This window comes from Conger conger, chromosome 13, assembly GCF_963514075.1.
Source record: "Conger conger chromosome 13, fConCon1.1, whole genome shotgun sequence".
In the NCBI taxonomy this organism is placed as follows: domain Eukaryota; kingdom Metazoa; phylum Chordata; class Actinopteri; order Anguilliformes; family Congridae; genus Conger; species Conger conger.
The window spans coordinates 22,055,758-22,068,419 of NC_083772.1; the positions used below are offsets into that span (position 1 = coordinate 22,055,758).

General features: G+C 38.3%; 3 protein-coding genes across 3 annotated transcripts; all 3 read left to right on the forward strand.

Annotated features, from left to right (window-relative positions):
- Positions 1–759: 759 nt before the first annotated feature.
- On the forward strand, positions 760–1,701 carry LOC133107379 (olfactory receptor 52R1-like). Its single transcript, XM_061216371.1, has one exon. The coding sequence runs from the start codon at positions 760–762 to the stop codon at positions 1,699–1,701; it is 942 nt and encodes a 313-aa protein (XP_061072355.1).
- Positions 1,702–7,472: 5,771 nt separating this feature from the next.
- LOC133107380 (olfactory receptor Olfr180-like) lies at positions 7,473–8,456 on the forward strand. The gene has a single exon (XM_061216372.1). The coding sequence runs from the start codon at positions 7,473–7,475 to the stop codon at positions 8,454–8,456; it is 984 nt and encodes a 327-aa protein (XP_061072356.1).
- Positions 8,457–10,682: 2,226 nt separating this feature from the next.
- Positions 10,683–11,624, forward strand: LOC133107381 (olfactory receptor 52E2-like). Its single transcript, XM_061216373.1, has one exon. It carries the CDS (start codon positions 10,683–10,685, stop codon positions 11,622–11,624), a length of 942 nt encoding a protein of 313 aa, XP_061072357.1.
- The last annotated feature ends 1,038 nt before the right edge of the window (positions 11,625–12,662 follow it).

Genomic DNA, 12,662 nt, shown 5'->3' on the forward strand with positions numbered 1-12,662 from the left:
GGCAACGGACCCAGTATATTCTTAAACATAATGCTCTGTTCTTGGATGGAGGATGATAATTAAAATCTCTTATTTACTTCACTACAGCCAAGGGAAAAACTCCCTTACCTGTGAGCTCAACGCACAAATAGCTTGAGTAATATGAGCTGCCCAAAAGGACACACATCTCTCTACGATTCTTATTTTTGTATCTTAATTTAGGTTTCTACTTGCATCATTATGTAATTAATCCAAGAGGGAACATTCTCCCTGAAACAGTCTTCAATATATAAACAAACTAATGCCCAAAGACCCAGAGAAATATATAAATGTGGGCTGCGTGGTCTGCACTTGAATATAGCCCTGGCAACAAGAGTAGTGTGACGGTAAGTTTTTAATGCGGCATAACATTTTGGAAATTGTGGAACTATGTTTTTTTAAATTTGAGCATGAGTAAAATATAGTACTCAGTGTTGTTGAATACTCTGTGCTGGAAATGTATTTAAAAATGATATTTTCTCAAGTACATCGATTCTACAATGTGTTTCTTTGAAACAATATTACATGAAATGAAATATATTGTAGAAAGAACAAATTTTAATTTGGAAGATCAAAGTATTATTAATGTTGGCAGGAGTATGAGTAAGTGATCAGTGTTAAAGGCTGATTGTTTAGAATACAATTAACCAGAAGTTCTTATTCACAATGATAGACTGGACATAGCCTGAAGTTCTGAGCTGTATATTTTTAAAATTATTTTTACCCCTCAGGACAATGATGATGAATCACTCCTCTTTGGACATCATTGTAATATTCACCTCATATGGATCCTTTGGCCCACTGAATTACTTGTTTTTCATGCTCATTTTTATTTTATACCTCCTCTCAGTTTTTGTCAATGTTTTTCTGATGCTGGTCATCTATTTTGATTCCAGCCTACACAAACCCATGTACATTTTCCTGTTTAACTTGGCAGTAAATGGACTGATAGGAAGCTCTGCCATCTGGCCAAAACTCATGGAAAACGTTCTATCAGACACTCAAATGAGCTCACTGCTGGCTTGTCTAGTTCAGGTGTTTTGTATTAATTTCTATGTATCATCTGCGTATACCACTTTCTCAGTTATGGCCTACGACCTATACGTCTCCATTTGCAAGCCTTTGCTGTACCACAGCATCATGACTCCTGGGAAAGTGAAAGCACTGCTTACTGCAGCCAATATCGTTCCTCTCACCTCTATATCCTTGCAAGTGTATCTGACCTCTAGACTGCAACTGTGCAGTTACATCATTCACAAGCTGTACTGTGACAACCTGGCACTCTTTAACCTCTCCTGTGTGAAAAGTGCTCTGGTTAATTTGTATGGCGTATTTGTTACCACAAGCTTAGTCGGTTTCCCTTCTATTATTGTGCTGCTCTCATATGCAAAGATCCTCACTGTCAGTCTGAAAGCCTCAAAAGATGCACAAAAGAAAGCTCTGAGCACGTGTTCCCCTCATTTAATCACCTTCATTAATTTATCACTGGCTTCTCTTTTCTTCGTGATTTATCATCGATACAGTTCATTGCTACCAGGTGAGGTTTATATTTTAATTACTATCGATATATTTGCGATTCCCCCTCTGTTGAATCCAATCATATATGGGATCAGGACACAGGAGATCAGGAAATGTGTTGTTAAAATGGTGAAGAAAAAGCAGAGATTGTTCCAGATCTTTTAAGGTATTCAGGCTCCATTGTGAAGTTCACATTGCAATCGGGTCCAAAGAATATGCATTTCAATTAAAAAATAAGTGAGCAAACACCATTCATAAAATAGATCATAGATGCCAAAGTGAAGCTTTCTATGTGTTAACATATAAATCATAAATACATATAAATAATTCATATTGATTCCATGCAAGACAATTTGCAGTGTCTTGCTGTTTTGGTGTGTAGCTTTGTCCACAATAGTGAAGTCCCCAAAAACATGTTGCTTCAGAAAGTACTATTTCGTCCAGGTTCTGGCTATACAAAATATAATTGCACAACACAGTTAATTTATTAACAGCAAATAGTATTTACGCTTATATTTACGATCTGTTTGTGAAACAAGTGCATCTTTGTCTCATTGTCTTATTTTTCATGCTTATCTAGCAGCCACCAAAAAGCCCACACTGGTGCAGGTGTGTACTGTGTAATATAAATGTGCCAATGCCATATGCTAAAAGTAAGGACATTTATCTGATGAAGCAAAAACTCTGTATAATGCCAGCCTTTAATGGTAGAAAATATGTTGTTCTCATTGTGCAGTGTTAATGACCTCTGAAGTATAATGCGTGCTACTGTAACAGAGAATGACTTGGCATTTGGTAATAGAAACGTGTGAGAGATACTTTGGCTTGTTATTCTCATGGTCGCATTTAAAAGTTGAGTGTTGACATTATGATTCTATTGTAAATAAAATAAATATTATGAATGTTTGTTTGAGCAATAATACACACTTCATGATATTTGCTCCTGTTTGGGGCAATTACACTGCCCCACACGTTTACAGAACCACAGAACTGCACCCAGACATTGCATTTCTAGCAACAGATTTTAAATCGCAAGGGACCCCTGAGAATCTGATCATGATTGGGAACAGCTACCACATTGCGGTTAACATGATCCATCATCACAAGAACCTTCCAGATCCCACTCCTGGTGGGCTCCACTGACAGGAAGTCCAATGATACAATGGCCAAAGAACACTCACCAGAGGGGCACTTACTTCACTATTTGTGACTGAACTCATGTTTGAAGGGGTACATTTTTTAAATGAGTTTTTTTTTTTTTTCTGATTAAACTAAGGTACAAATTCGGAACTACAAAATGGTGACATCAATATGTTAAATAGAACAATGTCCATAGAGTACTCTGACTGAATAGGCACCAGAGGGCCACTCACTTGGCTATTTGTGACTGAATTTATTTATTTTGGGCATTTTTTTTAAAAATCAGATGAAACTAAAATACAGATGTGGAGCTACAAAATGGTGCCACTTACCAAAATGTCAAAGGTACAATAGGTAAGACTTTTATTTTAAAACATTGTTACAAGGCCATTGTAAATCCCTTCCTATTGTTATAAAAGGCTCACTGACATGTTTACTCACCCTCTGCCTGTGATTATAGTCCTTCAAATTGGGTTTAAAAAATATACAGTTGACGGGCCGTCATTTCGTACCAAAACATTGTACCACTGTACAATAATTCCAGCGCATCGGTTGACAATTGGTTCGAATTGCCACAGCCAATGGCGTGGGGGCTTATTCTGATTGTTTGCGTGTAGCTGCCAAAATTGCACTCCAGAAAAGCAATCACTGAAACTCTGTATACCATTGGTTATTATCCAAGCGAAGAATACATATCTAGTTATAAAATGATACCAGTTTGTTATTGGTAGCAACAAGCAAATTTGCCAAAGTTAGCTCAACAAATGTACAAATATCCACCTGAGGCAATACGGACATAGTACCGAGCATTGCTAGCATAGTTGCACAAGCGTTATGCCGCATGTGGATATTTGCAAATTCAGCAAGGATGTTTTAAGGCATTTCATTGGCTCCAATCCATTATTATTATTATTATTATTATTAACTTATACAGGGGAAGCTGACTGAGCATGCATGCTCTGTTACGAAAACGCTGTTAATGCCCAAACAAGTAGCCTAACGTGCATGTCTTTGTATCTACATTGCACTGACTGAAACAACTAGCTAAAAACAAAAAAATAGTAGATGGCAAGATACATTTCCTGTTCGATGTCTTACACAATCTTTTGGCGATTGGCTGCACGGCACCAATCAGGTCATCAGGAGCAATTGAGGGTTAGGTGTCATGCTCAGGGACACACCCAGGGCAGGATCGACCTGGCAACCCCCTGACTGCCAGATGACCGCTCTTATGAGGTCGAGGATGAGTGGAGAGCCAGACGCGACCGTGAGAAAAAACCCCTATACGCGAACGTGTACGCTATCAGATCCCGGAAGGGAAAGACACAGGGATGTACAAATACAGAGGTGAATGAACAGAAACTAACCCGAAGGCGATATTTAGAATGGAACAGAAAATAACCCCAAAACGGCTGTAGGAAAATAAATCAACCCTCTGAAAAACAGGGCGAAACACCAAACCCAGAATAAGTGCTTAGAGGCGAGCACTGGTATTTACTATTAGAGAAATCAGAAATAAAAATACAACCTAGCGCAAAACTGCTAGGCACAAAACAAAACCCATGAGATGCAGCTCAGGAAAAAGACACAAACAAAACTACAGTACCGGGGACAATGTCCCTCTACCACCGGCTCACACGAGCCACAAAAATAAAAAGAAAGAAAAGAAAACCCTTCAGGAAGGCGTCGTTGAACAAACACCTTAACCAAACGCCTTCCTTACCTATTTTTCTTAAATTCCGAGAGTTCAGATAAACACACCAACACCGTACCTGACTCTACCAGCACAGCGTCTACCTGGTGTATTACCGGCTTGGTGCTAGAGCGAACAGTAGACACAAAAGCACTGAAAGGTAGTCAGTACTGGCCTTAAGTACTCTTAGGGGAAGGTAATTCCCCTGGTGCTAACGAGGCACAGGTGTAACCAATGATCCTTGGCCATCTGGTGATCACAGCAGGAATTACCTCCCACCATGACACTTACCTCCTAAGCTAATGTTGCCCCCAAGAATTTAGCTAGGGTGAAGGTATCTGAATGTTTTCCTTCTGATATTGCTGAAAATAGGTTTGCATGGTTAAATAAGGACTGTAGCGACAAGATCAGCCAATAAATTAACCAAGTCATAAAGGCTGTAGTACCACTCAGACTTCCATTTTATTCTGGTACAGGCTGACCAAGAATCTCCAAAATGGTACCTATATACAGTACTGTGGATGCAGATTTCTCCTAGGATCCTCGATGGGTATTAATTCCTAGGTATGCTGCTATGAAAATTAGGCCATTGCCTGCATCACAGCTTCATCATGTGACAAGGCCTCACTCCACTGTAGCTTCAGTCAGTCTAGTCTCGAAATCACAGGGCTACACAAGCTTGCATGTAATTGGCTAAGAGCTAGCTATCTTTCTGGCTTCTTCTTAGTTAACAGTTATAAAGTAGGTAGCGGTAATGGCCACTTATCTTGTGCATAATATCTTCAAATGTTTTGGAGCGTGTAATATTATTGAGAACAGACTAAATATTTCAAGTTAAATGTTGGTAGACATAGCACACAATGATCAAAAGTATTTATTGAGAAGCCCATTTAACATTTAGCAAGCGACTCTGGGCCACAGTTGGTGCAGGTAACATACTGGTAACTGGTAACATATCCCGGTAGCCAACATTTGGGAGTAGCCTACAGCAGCCTGTTGGCAATAATGGTTTGTTCACGCAGCCGATGCAAACAATGAGTGTAGCCAAATGTTTACCTAACAGCTTAGTTAACCAGTAGATTAGCTAGCTAAGTAAACAGTTATTTTCATAACTACTTGCAGCTTGTTTCTCACCATTTTGGAAGATGGGTGTGCTGAAAACTTCTGAATGTCTCAGCCTATTGGCGACCCACTGCTGTGATTTATATTGGTTTATGTTACTAACTGAAATGGCCATTTAAAGGACCAAAACCAGTCTGAAAACTTCAACTGAGAAAATACTTGCAAAACGTCCCGAGAAATTGCACTTAAGGTTGGTAATCATTCCCATCTACAATACAAGACGGACAATTCTGTCAACAGCTGAACAGCGACATTCTGGGGCATTTTTCCACAAATAAGCGAGTTATTCAACAGAGATTAAGGGAGTACTATGATGCCAATTGGACTCATCTGGGTTCAGCAGACAGCTGTATCCAGAGCGACATACTATGTAAGTAGAATGTACTATGTAAGTCACTGTGGATAGTATCGTCTGCTAAATTAGCTAATGTTAGCTGTGAAGTAACTTATAAGCACATGTTGATGCACAAGTGATAGGACTGTAGCTCTTATAAACCTGAGAGGCACAGAGTAAATCTGTCCCATTACATCCATCAATCTGAGGGGCAGAGCCTTTAACAAGATCAATCTGTGGTTAACAGAGATATGGGGTGCCAGTTCTTGATGTTTTGTTGGTCTCCTTTATTTGGCAATAACTGCAATGACAACACTCCAGCAACTCGACATAAGAGATATGTCCACTGGCTAGACTGTACCTGTGTACCAAAAACATGTAATCTGCCAACATCATCCATAAATCCTCGTAAAATTACAGAGGAACCCCATCTATGCTAGGGGCCTTCCCATATTCTATGCCAAGCGGGGCATTAAGGAGCTCTGTCAGTGACAAGGTACCCTTGAGCAGAGGCCAGCCATGGGAAAAATATTCTGCCTCCCAATACTCACTCTCTAGCTTTGCATGAAGCTCTGTGAGTTCCACTGTAAGGTCAGTTATTTTGAAGTAGTCACTGGACTTTATTCAGACAGGTCGATACATTATTATATTATATATATTATAGCCCTGAAGGTGTTATAGAATCCACACCTATGTAGGCCGGGGGCGGGGGGTTGGGGGCTCGCATGTGACTTGAGAGTCTCCCACCCTACAGACTGTGCATCACATCTGACGTGATACTTTTTTAAATCCCAATTTGTGCTTCTATTGCATCACCCTCTTCATCCTAGAGGGAACATCTTCCCTCAGGTAGCCTTCAAAATAGAAACACATGAATGCACAAAGACCCTGAGAAAGATACAAATGTGGGCTATGTGTCAGCACTTTCATTCAGCACTGGCAGCAGGAGAAGAGTCACGGTAAATTGATAACTGGAATTATGGAATTATGCATTTGTGGAACTACCTTGAAAATGCTCAGTTAAGTTTAAGTTTGTTTTAGTGAGCATCATTCCTTTCCACAGACATATGGAGAATGATTAACAGGGCTCATAATATCAGAAGATACACAGTAAAATTATTTGCTTATTACAAAAGATTATTTGTGAATACAGGAATTCTCAGGAATGTACACTGTTCAATATATTCAGAGCAGTCTGTAAGTATTTGTACAGTCATACAATTTCTGTTCTATTGTCACTGTACTCCTGCACATTGGATGTGAAATGAAGCAATGAATAATGAGGTTACAATGCAGATGGTCACCTTTAATTTCAGGGTATTTACATCCATACTGGATGATCTGTGTCAGAATTACATCCCTTTTTATACAGTACATGGGCAATCACAGATCACCCAATATGTATGTGAATACCCTCATGTCAAAGGTGGCTGTCCAATGTTGATGAGTACAGAGCCAAAAGGACAGGTTTATACCACTGTCCAAATATTTACAAAGTGCACTTTAATTCTTGATTATGAATATCAAAATATTGACATAAAGGGAAAATATTACAAAGGTAAAGGTATGGGTTGATGCTTTGTGTTGCAGACTTAATTAGCTACACTGAAGCAGATTGTTTATTTATCTCATAGGATGACCATCACAATGAATCACTCCTCTTTGGACAGCACTATGATGCTCACTTCATTTGGATCCTTCCGCCCACTGAACTACTTTTTTTTCTCTCTCACTCTTCTTGTCTACCTCCTCTCAATTTTTTCTAATGTTTTTCTGATGCTGATTATCTATTTTGAATCCAGCCTTCACAAGCCCATGTACATTTTTCTGTTTAATTTAGCACTGAATGGACTGATAGGAAGCTCTACTGTTTGGCCAGCAATCATGGAAAACCTTCTTTCAGACACCCAAAAGATGTCATTTCTAGCTTGTCTTGTTCAGATCTATTGGGGCTATTTCTACCTATCTTCTGCTTATACCACCTTGTCAGTTATGGCCTACGACCGATACGTCTCCATTTGCAAGCCTTTGCAGTACCACAGCATCATGACTCCTGGAAAAGTGAAAACACTGTTGACTGCAGCCAACATCGTTCCTCTCTTCTCTATCGCTATTTTAGTGTATCTGACTTCCAGACTTGTGCTGTGCAAGTACACTATTCAGAACCTGTTCTGCGACCTTGTGACTATCCTTAATCTCTCATGTGTGAAAAGTCTTCTGGTTAATCTGTGTGGCGCATGCATGCTTGCAAGCTTAGTAGTTTTTCCTTGTACTATTGTGCTGCTCTCATATGCATTGATCCTCACTGTCAGTCTGAAAGCCTCAAAAGGTGCACAAAAGAAAGCACTCAGCACATGTTCTCCTCATTTAATCACCTTTATTAATTTTGGTGTGGCTATTCTGTTCTTTGCCGTCTATAATAGATACAGTTCATTTCTACCAGCAGAGGTTTATATATTGATTACGATCGATGTTTTTATGATTCCCCCTCTATTGAATCCAATCATATATGGGATCCAAACGCAAGAGATCAGGAAATGTTTTGTCAAAACAGTGAGGAAAAATGAGATATTTTTCAGGATTTGTGAACTTACAGTATTTAGAAAATCAACTAGTGAGCACAATTCATAAAATCTAAGATGGCAAGTTAAAGTTGAAAGAATCCTTGTATTTCATGAGATGAATAAATATAAAATGAGTCATACTGATTCCGAGTCAGACTATTACGTAATATCACACAAGAGGGAGTGCTGTTATACTGTATATCCCGGCTTTGTCCGGTTAATTTACCAATTTGTCTGAATTAATCAGTTCTGCCAAAAAGAGTTAGCGAACAAATTCCCCACACTGATGTAAAAGACACATGAAATTATGTGAAGTGTTTGATTGCAATTATTGCTGTTAACGGTGCAGCAGTTAGTAAGTTTAAGGGGGTCATTAGTTCTTCATAGGTGTGATTTGGGTGTTTGATAACTTTTTTCATTAAATAAACCAATTTGAAAAATGTGCTTTTGTCTTTACTCGGGTTCCCTTGAGTCTAATATTACATTTTGTTTCAAGATCTGAAACCATTCTGTGTGACAAATATGTAGTGATAAAGGAAAGGGGGGGAATCCAGAAGGTGGAAAATATATTTTCATGGAATTATATCTAGGGGTCCAAAAATCTATCAAAAACCACTCTGAAAATGAATAAAATGCTTTTTGTCCATTACAAAGCTTATGATGGTTCAAGGTGAGATATTAATTTCATACTCTTAAGCATGTACTCATCTGTTGCATGTGGATGGCAGGACACATGGAACAGAGAGTAACACACATGTTACTATAAATGATCACAGTGAACAGAGTTGTATGTTCATCTAGCCAGTATCAGAAAAGGGCCGGTATGGGTGCAGGTTTTTGTTTTAGTCCAGCATTACACCTAATTCAACCAATTAACTAATCATAGTCCTCGATCAAGACATGAATAAGAACAATCAGCTGTCTTAGTGCTGTGCGAAAACAGAAACCTACACCTACACCGGCCCTTTTCAGATCTAATGTATACCAGCACACAATACATGTGAATGTATATTTTCCATTCTATAAGTGACAAGTATAGCCATGGTATATAGACAGTATACACGTATGCTACACATTATGTACAATAAGAGTACCATAAATCATATGTATAAATACATCGATCAGCCACAACATCAATACCACCTGCCTAAACCAGTTTTCATTATTAAAAATGCTTTAAACTGTATAAACCTGTCTATAAATACTTTTTTAAACACAGGTTAAAAGCATCAAATCAAATGTTTTTTTATTCCCACATCCACAACTGATGTAGGGTTAGATGCCATGCATTTGTATTTAAAAAATATATTAAAAACATAATATGAAAAATTCTACAGGTCCTGGAGCATCTGTTAAGATAGTTAGCGCATACACCAGCGGTTTCAAAACCTGGCTTGAGCTGGGTGGTCATGCCCATAGTATCATACAGTTACAGTCAGCATTGTCAGACTGTTCATATCATAATATTATAATCAACTCAGTCAGGCTCATAGTAAGGCAAGGTTACAAGAAGCTTGGCCTGACAAGTGATTTTTTATTTCAGTGAGCAGTCCCCTCTCTTATAATATTATAGTAAAAAGGATTACTGCTCAGGATTGATCCCTCATCCAGGTGGGGCGACTCACAAATGGCTTGAGAATCGGCTGCCCAATGGACTGTGCAACACATCCCTTTATGATTCATATTTTCGTGTCTTAATTTCTGCAACATAATGTAATTAATCCTAGAGGGGAAACCCTCCTTCAGACAGTCTTCAAAATAGAAACACACTAATGTCCAACAAAAGAGAAAATTATAAATTTGGGCTGTCATTCAGCACTTTCATGCAGCAACTGGTAACTGGTAGAGTGACGGTAAGTGTCTTATGTAGCATAAAGATATGAAATTATGAATCTGTAGAAATACATTCAACATGCTCAGTTCAGTGTTCTTAGTGAGCTTCATTCCTTTCCATGGAAAATGGGGAATGATGAACATGGCTCATAATATCAGAAGATACACAGAAATGTGTTGGCTTTCTTTTCATACATATTATATGTCTGTGAACATGAATATCATAGAAAAGGAGACATACATAGTGTAACTCTTGATGAGGAAGATACACAGTATTGTAAATGTTGCCGTAAAGGGACATTTGTGTGAGTTTTAGACTTCCAATTTCTTAATTTTCTTTTATTTAACCAAGCAGGTCAGTAATTATCACATTTTTATTGACAATAACGGCCTGGATATATCCTAATGTTCTGAACTGTGTATTGTTGAATTATTTCTACCCCACAGGAAAACTACCATGATGAATCACTCCTCTTTGGACATCACAATAATATTGACTTCATATGGATCCTTTCGCCCACTGAATTACTTATTTTTCACTCTTACATTTATTTTCTACCTCCTCTCAGTCTTTTCTAATGTTTTTCTGATGCTGGTTATCTATTTTGATTCCAGCCTACACAAACCCATGTACATTTTTCTGTTTAACTTAGCAGTAAACGGACTGATAGGAAGCTCTGCTGTCTGGCCAAAAGTAATGGAAAACCTTCTTTCAGATATTCAAAAGAGCTCACTTGCAGGTTGTCTGGTACAGGCCTTTTGGGTGTCTCTCTATGTAGTTTCTGCGTATACCACTTTCTCAGTCATGGCCTACGACCGATACGTCTCCATTTGCAAGCCTTTGCAGTACCACAGCATCATGACTCCTGTAAAAGTGAGAACACTGCTGACTGCAGCCAACATTGTACCTCTCTCCTCAATATTCATTCAAGCGTATCTGATCTCCAGACTACCACTGTGCAGTTACAGCCTTCACAAGCTGTTCTGTGATAACCTGGGAATTGTTAACCTCTCCTGTGTGAGAAGTGTTCTGATAAATCTATATGGTATATGCTTCGTTGCAGCCTTAATTGGTTTCCCTTGTATTATTGTACTTCTCTCTTATGCACTGATTCTCAATGTGAGTCTGAAAGCCTCGAAAGATGCACAAAAGAAAGCACTCAGCACATGTTCTCCTCATTTAATCACCTTCATAAATTTCTCTCTGGCCTCTCTTTTCTCTGTGATTTATAGTAGACACAGTACATTTCTACCAGGAGAAATTAATATTTTAATGATTGTGGATACTTTTGTGATTCCTCCTCTATTGCATCCAATCATATATGGGATCAGAACACAGGAGATCAGAAAATGTGTTGTAAAAACAGTGAGGAAAAAGAAGAGACTTTTCAGGATGCTTTGAGATCTTCTGTTTACTGTCAGGTTGAGGTGGGAATTAGGTCCAATCAATGTGCATCAGCTTCAATGACAAAATCAGTTAGTGAACACTGTTCATAAAATACTTCACAGATGGAAAGATAAAGTTTTGCATTTGATTGGATAGATAAATGTAAAAGGATCCATACTGTGTCTTGCTGTTTTGGAGTGTAGCTTTTGTCAACAGTAGACTTTTGTCCCAAAGGACAAGAAAGTTTTTTTTTAATGTTTTTGAAGATTTCCACCACGGTCTATGTTATAAAAAATATAATTTTCATATTACAATGACTTTACTGCCAACAAACAGTATTTATGCTTATGGATTATCCGGCAGCCACCATACAGGTCAGAGGTCACCACTGGTACCAGTGTATGTAATCTAAATGTGCTAATGTCACTGCTTATGCTAATATGAAGGAGGTGGACTTTTAAATTGAAATATAATCACTGTAAAATGCCAGCTTTTATTTGTATTTTGCTTGGTCTCATTGTAGCAGTATTAATAACTTCTGACATATAATGTGTGCTACTGTAAAGAATGGAAAGGGGGTAAGGGATAATCTGGTTTGTTGAGCTTTAACATTATAATTATATTGTAAATTAAAAAATCCTTCTATGTATGTGTTTGTTTGAGCAATTATGTGTACTTCATGATTTTCACTCCTGGCTGGGGCAATTGCCCTAAACCTCAGAACTGCAGTGAAACTGATATTATTCTCACAGATTAGGGCCGTTGTCTCAATCTCCAATCCTCAATCTCCAATCACTTTCTGTTGGTTGTTGAGAGCCACACTTGCATGCAAAACACGAAAATTGCCAGTCTCGTCGTTCTGGGACCAATATACATAAAAATATTTTGGTACGGCAGACGCGCTATTCCAATTAACCCAAAAAATCTCATAAAAATCCGTTTTTTTTAAAGTTGAGTTGTGAAAATATTAGCATTTTTGTAAGAGTTTTTTTTTTTGCGCTCTTCTGCAAACTTTTTAAAGCGTTTTACAGTTGGATATTCCTAAAATCGGGT

What these genes read in the sequence shown, in the direction of transcription:
- LOC133107380 (XM_061216372.1), top strand. Translation starts at nt 7,473, where the DNA reads ATGAATCACTCCTCTTTGGACAGCACTATGATGCTCACTTCATTTGGA.
- LOC133107379 (XM_061216371.1), top strand. Translation starts at nt 760, where the DNA reads ATGAATCACTCCTCTTTGGACATCATTGTAATATTCACCTCATATGGA.
- LOC133107381 (XM_061216373.1), top strand. Translation starts at nt 10,683, where the DNA reads ATGAATCACTCCTCTTTGGACATCACAATAATATTGACTTCATATGGA.